Here is a 14547-nt window from a genome sequence, read left to right on the forward strand (position 1 = left end):
AATAAATAGAAGAGCTATTGAGTTAATATCCCATTCTTTATTTTCCCTACATTTGGATAAACATCCAACAGTTTGCAGAGTTTATGTGATAACTTTTAATACGAAATTCGATACTAAATACAAGCAGGTCAATAAATTGCATTAAATAAAATGTAAATTGACTCAAATGATTTTGGAAAACTTTTGTATTTCACCAAATATCTTCACAAAACTTGGCATGGGCTATTGTCCAAGGCAGTAATAAAAACTATAAGCATATTGTTCAGATCAGATTACTATAGGATATAGCCGTTGGATGCAAGCCGTTGGGTAACATTTTTAAATTTGGTTATACATATAGTCGCACCTGTGGAGGGTATTGTAACTACGGTGCAGCCAAATAAAAGTTTTCACTTATCTAAAAACTTCAAACTACTTCAAAAAAAATATCACAATATTGCAAAGAGCATTTCTTAAGGAGATAAATGGGATGAAGAGAAAACTATAACTAAAACCATTCTTGGCACATTTTAAATTTCAGCATATGTATTCCCCTACCTATTCTTTTCTGCATTAGCTAAATAGCTGTCAGTCGTCTGCTATGTAAGTTTCTGTTCTCGTGTTTAGAACTTTAGTAGCAACCATAGGTGCGACAACGCAATCAAAATCAATCCATATCGTTTTTCAATTATATTTACATACGCTCGCAACGAGAGTGTTAAATCAATGGGTCGAAATTAAACACCCTTAAGCATTATATTTGTTTCTATCCCAAGGATGACCAATTGAAAGAAGAATACAGGCATAACGTTATTCAAGCAAAATAATTAATACAGCAAATAATGTTACTCATCCGCAATGGCATGCTATATTTTACTTGACTGTGCCGCAAATGTATTAAGTAAATTATGATTAAAATTAATGCGAGAATAATACTTAAGTTTTGTATATATTTAAAGTGTATATATATTTTAAAATTAGCTTCGGATATGAGTAATATAAGAAATTTTTTCTAATTTACTTTTTAAAACTTTTAACATGTGTTTTTCTCGAAACGCTGTTTTCAGCGATGCTGAGGAAAATTTTTCCAAAACGGTTAGACCAATCAACTTGAAAATTTCACACAACCATCTAGGTATATTTGTCAGACATTAATAGAAAGAATGCGATTTTTAATGACAGTTTTGATATTTAAAGCCACTCTGAAATAATTTTAAAATGTCAATGTGTTCTCAAATGACTACTTTCTTTAAAGAATTCGCCATCAATATTCAAAATTGTTACCTGTATTCATCTATTGTAATACTAAATTTGTTTGGTTTTTAAATTTGCGGCAATTTTAAGCGGAAAAATCCCTTTCATCGCCAGACAGCTTTTGTTGGAAGTTAATTTGGAAATCTGCTACGGGCAATCCATAATTTTTCAACATGAGTCACCGATTAATAAAGTACATTAAATTCAGTAATTGGACAACTCTTCAAAAAATACACTAAATCCGCTTTTTTCTAACTTTCAAGTGACTATTAATCGTTAAACATATTGATCTAACCAAAAAAAATAAACAACTATTATAATACCAGCAGTGTTCACGAGGAAAAAATTCATATGTATGAGAATAAACGGATGTGAAGGCGGGATCCAAAATCTAAGAAAATCTTACCGCCTAATATTAAAAAAATAATTTCTAAGAGCGCTCTTGCTTCGACAAACAAAGCCACAATTGCATTGCTGCCATAAAAGCTTATCTTAAGAATTTAAATCATCTGGTGGAAGCTTTTTTATAGATAAATAAATAGGAAATAATATCAGGTACGAGGAAGTATGCCCTTTTTTAACCTAAATTTAGACAGCGAGCTAACTAATTTGAAATAATGTCATAATTAGACGATTAAAAACAATCCACAATCGTTATAAAACAGGGAGAAGAAAATTTGTATGAAAGCAAAAACAGTTATAAGGGATCTTAAAATATTTAGAAACCACGCGAGCCCCTCTAAATAAGGCTAGCGAAGCATCTCATCAAATGTAGAATCAAAAATATCATATTTATTATTTACCATTATAATTTTATTATCATTTACCATTACTATTGCTTACTCCAGATAAAATATCTTATATATCTCTTGCAGCCGATATATTAAACCTGAACAACACTTATTAAAGAGGAGAGCAGCTTGTATTTAAAGGGAATGTTTGTTATTAAGTAAACAACCACAACATGCTGACATGTGATTTCACTCCACTTCCTTTGCCAATCAAAAACTTTGAGAACTTTTCTCGCATAAGTGACACTGCTGTAAAAACATTGTGAAAGTTGCCAAAGTCGTGCCGACATCAGAATAAGATTGAATGCTCAACGCTAATGTAAACGTTTGAAAGAGAGTTTTGTTTACAAAATACAAAAATATAGGACGGGCCTACTCATATTTGCTTTGGTATAGACACATTTGTTTATTGTTATATATAAGAATATATGTATGTACTTGTATATATATGTATATAAATGGCACTTACGCTATATATTTATATTTGTGTGTATGTATGTTATGTGTCTCCCTTAATTTGATTTATTTAACTTAAGATACAAATAATCAAATTGCAATAAATCAGTATTTACAGCAATCAATATTTTATTGACACTAGACCACAACAAGACTTTGAAATATATACATACATGCTAGGGTGATCCAAAAACTTGCTTATCGAATTTATGGGATAAAATGAACTAAATACAGTAAAAACGAAACATTTTCTAAGCTTTTAAAAATACGAATTTTTGAAATGAAAAACCATTCTTCAGACCCCTACAAAAATCCGCAGTGAAAAAATGTATCTCGATCTATTCAAAAGTTATGGTATTTTTAATTAACAATCGTTATTTAAAGGTATATGGGAGCGCTCAATTGCGCCCTGACACTTGTAAAAACAAAGCTATAAATCCTGTCTTAACACCCACAGTAGGAAACGTCGGAGACCCTACAAAGTCTATAAATAAAAGATAACCGTGCCGAGCTGAGCTCGTCTTATTGTTTGTCGGTATATAAACTAACCAGTCTTTCAGTTTTTGAGATATCAGTCTGAAATTTTGCACACATCGATTTCTACTACTACTATAGCACATAACTACCATACAAACTTAACGACCAAATGCAGTTCTCGTATGAAGTTTTTTTATTTGACAAGATGTCTTCACGAAATTTGGTATGAATAATTGTCCAAGCTAACGCTACAATATCTGAATAAATTGGTCATTACTTACTGTAGCTACATATATATTTATCATTTCAACCAAAAATTTCGATTGGTTAGTTTCTGGCTCACCCTAACATATACGCATTCTAATAGATATTTAAGCTGTTGTGTGCCTGAAATTTGTCAACCGCAAATTTTTAGTCCACCAAACACTCACGTAATATTTAGTGCTTTTGCTGTCTTTGTTTTCATCTTTCTATGTTTATTTGCCACAAAATTGACATTGCCGACATAAACATATTTAATAGAAGTATTACCTCTTTCCTTCCTTCCTTCATTTCGTTCTCTTGACAGTACCATCAATCAATTGATATTGTCAAGGCGCAGAAACAATCTTCGACAATTCGCTTTAGCAAATATATCCTATTTACCCAACTGATATGGGTTAAGTGACTTCAACACAACAGACCGTTGATGCGTCATCTACGTGAGCTGTGACCTTCCTAAAAACTTGCCTCATATTAGTGTAGCTTGTAGTACAACGACTTAGTTGGAGATTAGCCCATGGCAAAATATGGTTCACTCTATAAATAACTGGGTGTTGCTGTGCCGTTGTTATCCTTGACATAGTAATGAGAGGTGTTATTTATACAATCAACGGTATTGATACGCAAACACTCGGCACTATTGACACTGTTTATATAATATTATGGAAATTAAGAATATATTTTTAAGAGTTTGTAAGACTAGTTTATGTCGCTGAGTGTGTATGAGAAGTACTAACTAAATAAAATTAGATTGTTTGACTTTAAATACGATTGAAATATATTTATACCTTCCACTATCCCTCATATATATGTACCACAATAGTGATATATTATTCTCTGTGTATAAGTATGAGAAATATCTTAACTGGGTGAGATAGCCTCTAAGCTAGAAACTTTTTATACTATATTTAACCTTAAGTTTTTGAAACTATCATGACGTGCTTTCTGCTCTATAAGTGTTCTTACTTATTCTTCATATACAGGGTCTAGTAAAAACAGCCACTATTATTAAAATAGATATCTCACGTTATATACGTTTTTTTGGCAATACTACATATTGCTAATGAAAAAAATTGTCTCTAAATTTCATTCAGGTACCTGACATACCATCAATAATATAGGCGAAGGCCATGGTTGAATTTTTAAGAATAGGATTCTTGTTTTTAGGGGCAAAAACTGAAACTTTATAGGGTGTTTGCAAAAATATCAACTTGGGAAATAACGGACACCCTAATGCTTATGTACTTAAAATATAATTAGTATTTGCTTACCTTTTACCTGCGTTCATTGAAGCTAAATGAAGAGTCAAACTATGTAAACACATTTCTCTAAACATTTATTTAACATGAAAAGTTCAATTACATTAAATTGGTGTAGACAAGCAATATAAAAGAGAATAACAACAAAATTGCATGTTATGTTTTGTTGCTTAATTCTGCAGAAAGAAAAAAAAATTTGTTTTGCGAGTACACAAAAGAAAATTATATAAAAAAAACACAAATCAGAAAAAAACAATTAAATACAATTTATAAAAGATAAATTTGTGCGCACCTTTCGATATAAGTGCCTATGAGACCACAACTTTAGACAGCCATAAGCATATATCTAATACATATATATGTATTTATACCCACTGTAAAAGTTCTTAAAAGTTAGACATGAGTATTGTAATTTAAATTGTATTAATTCTATGACTGCCTTTATTAAATTAATTTAAAAAGAGCAGATGGAGCAAATGTGTGGATATGTATTTTCTGCGCGAATTGTTTTTTTTCTATGCAGTATTTTTTTGAATAGTATTCAGTTTCTAACTACTACTTTAATCTTTTGGCATATAAGGAAATTACATAAGTACATAAAGTGAAATAAAATACGTGTAGGTATATTAAAATGTGTCTGTATACGTTACTCGTGGCTGAAGCATGAAATTCGCTCTCTTTCTTCCATTTTTGCTACAATACAATGAGCACTATCTACACACATACCTACATTACATATGGATATGTGTGTATATAAACATTTAATTGCAACATTAATTGAAATTAATCACATCTTATATTACAACTTCCCTACCCAATTGTTATGTTCTTTGTTATTTTATACACTTGTTATATATATACTCTATGCTCCATAAATTAAATTTAAAACAAAATGCAAAGCCTTTGCCCATTTAAGAGCATAAATCTTCGACAGATTCGCCATGTAGAAGCAACAGGCGTTGCTGCTCCTTCTTCTTCGATAGGCCTTTAGTTTTGCCACGTCGGTTGACTACGCCGTCCTCCTCGTCCATCATGCGTAAAATTGTCGTCTAGCAAAAATAAACAAAATATTGTATATTTGTATACATATATACATACCTGCACTATATACAAATATAAGAAGTTTATGTAATAAAATGTGTTAAAGCCAAACAGTGAGCACTACAAGGTGTTTCATTAAATATTTAGCCTGCAAAAGAATAACTTAAATTTTGGAAAAAAATGGCGAGTGAACTTTTCAAGTTCGGAAATAGGAATCAGATTTGACCAATTTGACCGTGGCGACAGTGGAGGTGTGTGGTTGTTGGAAAAGCACTTTTCTATTATTTAAATAAGTCTTTTTTTCTAGAATTCGGTGTCCGGTTGGCCCAAAAAATTAGCATAGTAAATCCCTGTTCTCGTTATGCTCTTATTCTAGTAGTAGTTGCGGACCAAACCTTGTGAACCCCAGAAAATTGTTACCATAATTTTATCGGCCGACAGTCTTTGCCTACTCGGAACAGGTAACTGGTGATGTCCATTGTCATTATCTAGTCGGTACCAGTGGATCCATGTTTCGTTTGGTCGTGAAACAACACAAAAAATCCTTCGGCTTGCGCCTAAACGGCTGTGAAGTGGTCTTGTTAGCCGGAGCGAGCATCCAATGTGCCGACAGCTGTCCCTTGCCAAATTTTTGATTCAGGATATGACTTAGTTAAAGAAGTCTACTACCTCAGCTATCTCACGCACCTTCAGTCAGCTGTTTGACAATAACAGATCAAGGACCTTAGATACCCGATAGCCGTGCACGTGAGTCAACTAAACCCGGTCGACCTGGGTGACCTGCGTGATATCACGCGATTTTCCGCTAATCAATTAATCTATCAACATAACCCCTTTTTCAATTTCTAAAATCAGCGAACACTCTCGCATCCAACCAATTCAAAACCAAGCCTAATTGGTCGGATATTTTGTTAACAGCTGTCTAGATAAATATATTACAAAAAAACTCTTATCGGAGTTGACTTAAAGAACCGCTTTCGTAAATCTTTATGCAATTGACTTTAATTAATTCCAAAATATTTTTTTTTTTGCAATCTGAGTAACGTATATTACTTTTCCCCCATAATTTATAATCGTTCCCTGCATTTAATATATGATGCAATTAACGCACATAGCAAAATAGCGCTCACCTGATCCGAGCAATCCATGGGCGCCACCGAAATATCACGTACTGCACGAAATTTACCGCAATTATTCAAATGTTCGTTTTCCAAGCGAAAATAGTTCCAAATGAAACGACGAAACACCTCCAACGGACTGAGTATGGTCATCATTACATCACCCTCCATATAACCAGCCTCAATTAAGCTCATCGAAACGGTCCAACCGAAACGCAGCACTAAGTCTTCCACAATGCCAAAGTAGTAGAACCACTATGAAAGCGGAGTGAATCGAAAATACACCATTAGCAACAAATGAACATTTTAGTACATAAACAAAAAGTAAATGAGTGCCTAATTGGGCAAAAAATAAGACAAATTTATAACTGACAACTATAAAGCGTTTAGAATGTAGCCAAAGAAATGTTGCCTACAAGTATTTTATATGACTGTGTGTGTGTGAGATAGTTTTAATGCCGACAAGCACTTACCGTCGACGTGTAGACAATTTCTTCACGCAAAAAGCGATTATCACCAGCCTTGGCGTCAAAGAGGCCCCAATCCATTTTAATATCCCACGTGTAAGCATAACATGAGGACACAATGGCCGCCACTATCCAGCAATAAAACCAAGGATTATCCTTCGATGTGAAGTAGCCATCTGTAGAGAGGAAAAGATATGGGGAGGGTAAGGAAATAAGAGAGGTGGTAAAACATAAGTGTATATGTATATAAAATAAACTGTTGCTACAGACACTGGGGAATACTGCTGCACAAATGTTATTAGAAGTCAATTAAACTTAGTTGTCGAGATGTCAATTATGTTTATTGTATTTATTGCGTACACATGGATTTGCGAAGTCAGCTAGTTAATAGAAGTCAAGTGGACTTACCAAAATACTTGACAATACGTAAATACACTTTGTTTTAGATTATGTGTGAAGCAAAAGTAATTCCATTGACTAAGCAGAAACGCGTACATATGTACATACTATATACGAATAAGAATTTCCTATATAAAAGCTAATTCGTGTTAGTGCATAAAATTATGAGTAAAATAATATTTCATCTTCTTTTCCGAGAACAAGGCATGCAATATATATTTAACGTTGAAAGCCGGGTCTGAAAAAATCATTTCAGACCTCGTCAAATAACGGATTTTATTTAAAACAAGAAAAAACGTTACCTTCGGTTGCACCGAAGATATAATACCCTTCACAAATACCAAATATTATTTAAATAATATTGCCTTAAATAATATCGCATGCTAAATTTCTTGATGATATCTCGTCAAATGAAAAAGTTTTCTATACAAGCGCTTGATTCCGTTCCGATAAATGAGCAGCTATATCAGATCGATATTTCAAAAACTGAGAAACTAAAAATATATTTGGTAAAGTAAAAAGTTCGTTCGGTTTTTTATTGATTTTTCAAACAATGATAACTTTAGTACATTTGTCTGATTTAAGTCAAATATGCGCCGTTTTGTTCGTAAACTTGTTGCCAACAAGATGCCAACTTCATTATACATCTCTCGTAGAATACTGCTTCCATATTGCCAAAAAACTCGGAGAGCCAATTTTGACAGGCCTCGCTTGAGGCCAACTTCTCACCATTAAGCGCGTTCGCCATGGACAGGAAAAGAGGGTAATCACTTGGTGCCAGGTCCGGACTATAAGGTGGGTGCATTAGAACCTCCCTTTCGAGCTCCAGGAGCTTCTAGCGAGTCACCAAAGACGTGTGTGGCCTGGCGTTGTCGTGATGGAACACAATTCGGCCTCTGTTGATCAAAGATGGCCTCTTCTGGATGAGTGCTGCCTTCAAGCGGTCCAGTTGTTGGCAGTAGAGGGCCGAATTGAGCGTTTGGCCACAGGGGAGCAGCTCGTAGTAGATGATTCCTTGCCAATCCCACCAAACACACAGCAAAACCTTCCTGGCCGCCAATCCGGTCTTGGCCACCATCTGGGCTGCTTCCCCGAGCTTTGACCACGATCGTTTGCGCTCGATGTTGTCATAAGTGACCCATTTTTCATTTCCAGCCACAATCCGCTTCAGAAATGGGTCGATTTTGTTGCGATTCTGCAGCAATTTGCAGATGGAAATTCGGTCCATCATGTTTTTTGCGTTAGTTCTGAACATAAATGTCCAACATATCAATAAATTGATTTTGTTGGAACTGTATAGCATTTAGATGATTGGCATATCCATGGAAAACAAGAAATCGATAATTACTTGCCTGTATTAATGGTAACGTGTATAAAGGAGCCTGGATGGTTTTTCCTTGGAATATGCCAATTTTACACATCCGCTAACGCAGGAAAATGCCCTGATATGAATGCGAAGTTTGAAACATTGACATTTTGAAATATTTGCTTCGTCAAAGAGTGCTGAACATAAATGTCCAACATAAGTTGTTTATTAGGACAGTTATAGTCTAGAAAACTATATACCTCCAAAAAAAATTTTATATTTTCTAAGAAGAAAAATTTGTTTTCGGTTTAATGTAGTACTCTTCTTTACAAATTCGGTAGATCCGAGACCGGTAGTTCGTTTAATTATAGGCAACTTATGGCATCCATATAAGCATCAAAGAAATGCACAATCTGGTATCTTGTTTGTAGGGAAATAATAATAAACAATGTTCTCTTTTTGCACCTCTCCGTCTATTCCAGTCTAAACTAGTATTCTATTCAACTATAGGATTTAATTAAGTTTTGTTGTGAAATTTGAAACTTTTTGGTATGATAAATATGTTATGAATAGCATGCTTGAGAATTGCTTGTTCTCTTGAGATACCAAATACTTTTACTGGTTGTCTTTTAATAAAAAAGTACTGCTGTTTGTAGTTTATTATAATAATAATTTGGTTATTATCTTTTATCAACATGCTGGGGCTAGATGAGTCGTTGTGACTTAGGAGAGGGCACAATAGACCGTAGATCGCGATGCATACGTCTAATTAAATCTATCTATCTATCTTCGATAGTAATTATACACACAAGCACACATTTATTTGTAAAGAAGTATGGCATAAAGTAAGTGTTTTTGCTAACTTCCGCTACTGCAACCAAGGCAACGTGATAAAACACGCGAACCCTTTGCACTTTTCATTTGATGTCAAATTTTGTTAAAAATTTGCATATACATACTTCCTAAACCCAGTGGAACACCTTTTTTCAAAACTCTGCCGTATTTTCATTTAACGGTAGGTTTCTTATTTAATATGGATAACGGTTGAGGAATATTATTTCAGTTAATTTGCATTCGCTATTTAAAGAAATTTTGTTGTATACTTTATAATAAATTAAAAAGGACGATAACGGTAAATTTAAGAAACAACCTTTCAGTTACAATCAAATGTTTAATTTCCTAAACATTTCTTATTCATATAATATATTTTTGCCTTTCACATTTTAACTTTTAAGGTGGTGAGGTGGTGAGGTACTGATTTTATGTGAAAGTCAGCGGGTGAATATCTTGTAGATAATCCCCTCACACCCTCTAACTAGAAGCATATATAAATATTCATATATTTATAGGGTGTTTGAATTGGAATGAATATAAAAATATTTTATTTAAAAGGCTAAATAAATACATATGGGATGGCCCTTTCCTTTGGCCCGTAGCTTCCTCGAGGAGATCATCACGTTACATATTTATTCTTATGTTTCTGAAGGAGTAGCAATTTTCTTTGTTTAGCTTTCATACACAGCCTTTTTTAAGCAATTTCATATCCTGTCTTTATTAATGAACCCTTTGTATATTTTATAGCATTGCAACATGATTTTCTCTCAAATGCTCGCTTCTATAGAAATCATTTAGAAACATATCTATGTTTTTCCATGCATAAATGTACACTTGAAAATAAATGACAACATCTGAAGTTCGTCAGTACTCTGTTCATTCCATAGAAATCTCATTAGAGGAGCACACATACTTATATGCAGACATATATACAAACATACACACACACATACACATGTGTTCAACATTGAAAAGTTAAGGCGCTTTCGCTTTTCGTTATTGTTTTGTGGCAAGAGTTTTGGATGTGACTAACTAAATTTCACTTTACTCATAAACACGCAAAACACAAAGCAAAATAACTCTGAAAAAGCATTTAGATTATATTCAACTGAAATCTTCCTCTGTTAACTTTTTTTGGAAATATTTTTTTTAACGAAAGTAATTTAACTTTTGGAGCATAAATTACGGATTGCAGCAAGTACTTAAAACTGATTACTGCGGATAAGCGAAATTGATAATTATTCTTATGGTATCTTAAAACACAATTTAAGTATGAATGATAAAATTGAGTAAAATGTTGCACAACAGGCTTTAACGAAAAATGCAAAGTTAACCAATAAATTTAAAAAAATATTCATGCATTTAAGTTTTATTTTTTAATTAATTTTATTATTCAAAAAACTGATCCACAAAAAAATTTTGGGAGGTTTTCAAAATTATGGCAAATGATGGAAATTTAATTTAATAATGCCTTCAGAATTTATATTGCCATCAGAGTATTGGCAATGACGCTAGTAAACCATTGTGATTGCAAAAAGTATGCCTTCTAAGAAAATACATGAAAAATTAATTAGACATACCCTCCACCCAATTTATCATTTGCTGATTGAAAGCACAAAAACTGAACTATTGGTATGAAATGAAGTCATTTTGAATAAACATAGTAGAAAGTGACTATATGATCAATTAACAGTGTGTCATATAATAACATTTAAAATTCCATTAGATTATTTCACTTTACATTGAAAAGTTCGGAGTAACACCGCAGTCCAAATAAAATGGTCTAAATTTTCAGACCCAAGATGATGAATATATGGAACCCGAATCTATGGTTTTCACTTTATCTAAAATATCAGTCGATTCGACACTTTAGAGAAGCTATATGATCATCATTTTCTGGCAATAGAGTAGTCTAGTGCTATAAATGAATATATCCTCTATATACCTAATACAATGATTTGAAAGTTTTTGAAACTGCCGATCAACTTTTAAGCAAGCAAGATCAGCAAGATCTAACCCCCATATACTCAATGTAATTATATCCTTTCTTTTGGTTGTTTGTAATAGATTCACAATTTTAACTAATATTTACCAAACACTTAAAGAAGGCGAAAATTAATTCAAAGCAGACTAAAAGCTAAGCGCCATGCCACATCTTCCAAAGGCATACGACATAGTTCAACGAAATTTCAAAGATATTTGTACATAACTTATTCGATTTCAAAGAGATTAACTAGCATACATACATGTTTCAAATATATTCCTTTGTTGTTGGATTCATTGTAGTCGTACACACATACACATATACAATTCAAACCCCTCAAAAGCTGGTAAATATCTGAAATTCCACAATGGTTTCCACTCACCTGAGGTTATCTGAAACTTATATGAGAATATCACCACAAAAAAGGATGTCGCGTACTTAGCAGCATTAACCAGATGCGGAAAAGCTTCACGTGTATCACGATAGCGACGGATACACTGACCAAATCGCCAGTAAGCCGGCAAAATAGCGACAATTGGACGTACCATGGATATGTCCTGCACACAAGTGCTGCCACCTGTTCGAAATTAAAAATTAAATAAATAAAACTCGAAATATGTACACAAATGAGGTACCAACTCACCATAACTCGTTTTATGCCAACTGGGATTCTCACCGAAGAAGCAAATAATAAAGGGTATATCGAGGAAGGCAGGCACAATGCTATTCAATTGGTCGGCCAGCCAAAAGTCCGCAAATGTCACAAAGAAGAATGGTGCCATTACCACGCGGCTCAGCACGCGTACGGCCCAATAACGCGCCTCGTGATGAAATGTCTTCGTTGGGTTAAGCAAAAATGCAAGCATCAAAGTGTAAAGAAAAATGGGTGCCGAATATTGTGGTATGCCCAAAGGGTCACAATAAATATAACAGAGCACACAAATAGCCCAAATTACGCCAAATACCGATGCCACTTCCATGATATTCTGCTCGGACAAGTGATTACGTGGATCCAGTTCAAAGATGAGCACATGATTAACGCCAGACGAACGCCAGCCATACACATTGACACCCCACAAGAAGAGAAACTCAATCATGAGAAAGGGGCCACGAAACATACGCAGACCCACGCGCCAATCATCGCCAAAACCATGAAATATAGCTGACAAGATGACGGTAAGGAAGAGTACAACAAAAGCGCCCGAGAAAAGACCAACTTTGAAAGTGGTCCACGGACTTTGTTGTTCGCCCAAGGGCGGTACGCGCAAACGCTTCATTGCCTTCTGTCGGTCGCCGCCCTCAATATCGTTGGTGAAAGCGCGCTCGGTTTCCTGAATTAAACGATCTATATCTTTGTTAACATAAAAATGTGCCGCCTCTACATACTCCTCACGCCACTTAACACCATCGCAAACATTCAAGAGCTTATCGTGTTTCTTTAGTATCTTACGAAAACCGGTGAAATTTAAATTCTGGTAGTTTTGTAGTAAAATGAGACCCAAATAAAATTCACTAAATGCTAATTTGAGATCCTGTATTTTGCGCGCTGGCACATTCTTCTTGCCCAATGGTGTTTTCGACTTCCAGGCGGGTTGTTTCTTGACCGCGCCCATCTCTAGCGTTTCGCTAAGTTCACTGCGAAGGTTGCCATATTTGCGCGTGGCCTCAGCCATCTTTTCGGAGTAGAATGTGTTGATTTTGGCTAACTCCTTGTCGCAATAATGGAAGAATTGTTCATCGAATTTGGCAAAGTAACGTGACAGCACCTCCGGATCGACAAGCTCAGCGGAGGGCGCTTGCTCCACGGCCGCATACAGCATTGCCTTCATTTCCTGCAGAAAGAATAATCATTTTTGGTGAGTTTCTAACAAAACTTACTTCTAAAAGATAAAAGCTTTATATATAATATTAGCCAGTGCTTTTAAAACACACATGACTGTACTTTTTTTTATTAGAAACAAAGTTTATATACATAAGTATATATTAAGTTGAAAGCACTTAATATTATTGCGTACATACATATACATATGTAAAACCATACATATACATATATTACATACATACATATATGTATAATACCAAACAGCCTCTCTCTCGCATTTCTTCTCAAACTTGAAAGCTCAGTCTGTTTACATTGATTGTTTGTAAACAATCCACATTACAGCACATGTTTTTCATTTTGTTTACATCACCATCTTCTAAACACACTGCAACAGGTGTCTGCCTACGGTCATGCGCATTACACAAACCACATTTTCCCGCCAAAATAAAAGCTCCTCACTTTGACAGCTGCCCATCGAGCTTTTTGTGACGTCACCCACCCAACTGACAACAGCTGTCAGTGAGCGCCCACCCGCTGCAGCAGTATCTATAAGATTTTCACTTTTCACTGGCCAACAAACCGAAAACGCAAATAAAACGCGTCAAGAATACCATTCATACCTCATAGTTTATGTACTGTTTTCGCCATTCCGGTGTTATATGCGCGCTCAAGTGTTCGGCAAATTTCATTTTAACGAACGCAGCGTGTTAATTCACTATAATTTCACTAAATAACTTAACAGCAAACGCTGCATCCGCATCATTTTCACAATCACATTCAGTACAAATACACACATTGAGTCCAAAATAGATGAAAAGTAAAACTGTCGGAAAACATATGCTTAGAGCAGAGCTTTTGTGCTTTGCATGGCTTTTTAGTGCCGTTAAAGCTTTTGGAAAAATATAAATTTTCCTTTAAATGTGAAAATAATTTTTAATATTTACTCAGTGATATCATGAATAAGCAATATTTTTAAGTCTCTCCTTTTTGAAAAGTACATATTTAACACAAGAACTACGAACCGGTCAATATGACATAATTTATTTACTTATACCATTTCCTCTTTATTCCTATTTATCATTTTACGATAATGTTATGA

The 14547-nt window shown here is 34.3% G+C and overlaps 1 protein-coding gene across 1 annotated transcript; it reads right to left on the reverse strand.

The window, feature by feature from the left end:
* Positions 1-4545: 4545 nt before the first annotated feature.
* On the reverse strand, positions 4546-14253 carry PXo (P[[i]]-sensitive XPR1 orthologue). Its single transcript, XM_036359143.2, has 6 exons — positions 14069-14253; positions 12270-13458; positions 12009-12203; positions 7110-7279; positions 6649-6891; positions 4546-5526 (listed from the first exon to the last, which is right to left on the reverse strand). Exons 1-6 carry the CDS (start codon positions 14135-14137, stop codon positions 5389-5391), a joined length of 2004 nt encoding a protein of 667 aa, XP_036215036.2. The 5' UTR covers positions 14138-14253; the 3' UTR covers positions 4546-5388.
* Between the last annotated feature and the right edge of the window lie 294 nt (positions 14254-14547).

Source organism: Bactrocera oleae, chromosome 6 (assembly GCF_042242935.1).
Source record: "Bactrocera oleae isolate idBacOlea1 chromosome 6, idBacOlea1, whole genome shotgun sequence".
Lineage (NCBI taxonomy): Eukaryota > Metazoa > Arthropoda > Insecta > Diptera > Tephritidae > Bactrocera > Bactrocera oleae.

What these genes read in the sequence shown, in the direction of transcription:
- PXo (XM_036359143.2), bottom strand. Translation starts at nt 14,137, where the DNA reads ATGAAATTTGCCGAACACTTGAGCGCGCATATAACACCGGAATGGCGA. An exon ending in TTGGCATAAAACGAGTTATG is followed by an intron (nt 12,204 to 12,269) that starts GTGAGTTGGTAC and finishes AATTTCGAACAG; the next exon opens with GTGGCAGCACTTGTGTGCAG. An exon ending in CCATGGATTGCTCGGATCAG is followed by an intron (nt 5,527 to 6,648) that starts GTGAGCGCTATT and finishes TATTTTTGCTAG; the next exon opens with ACGACAATTTTACGCATGAT.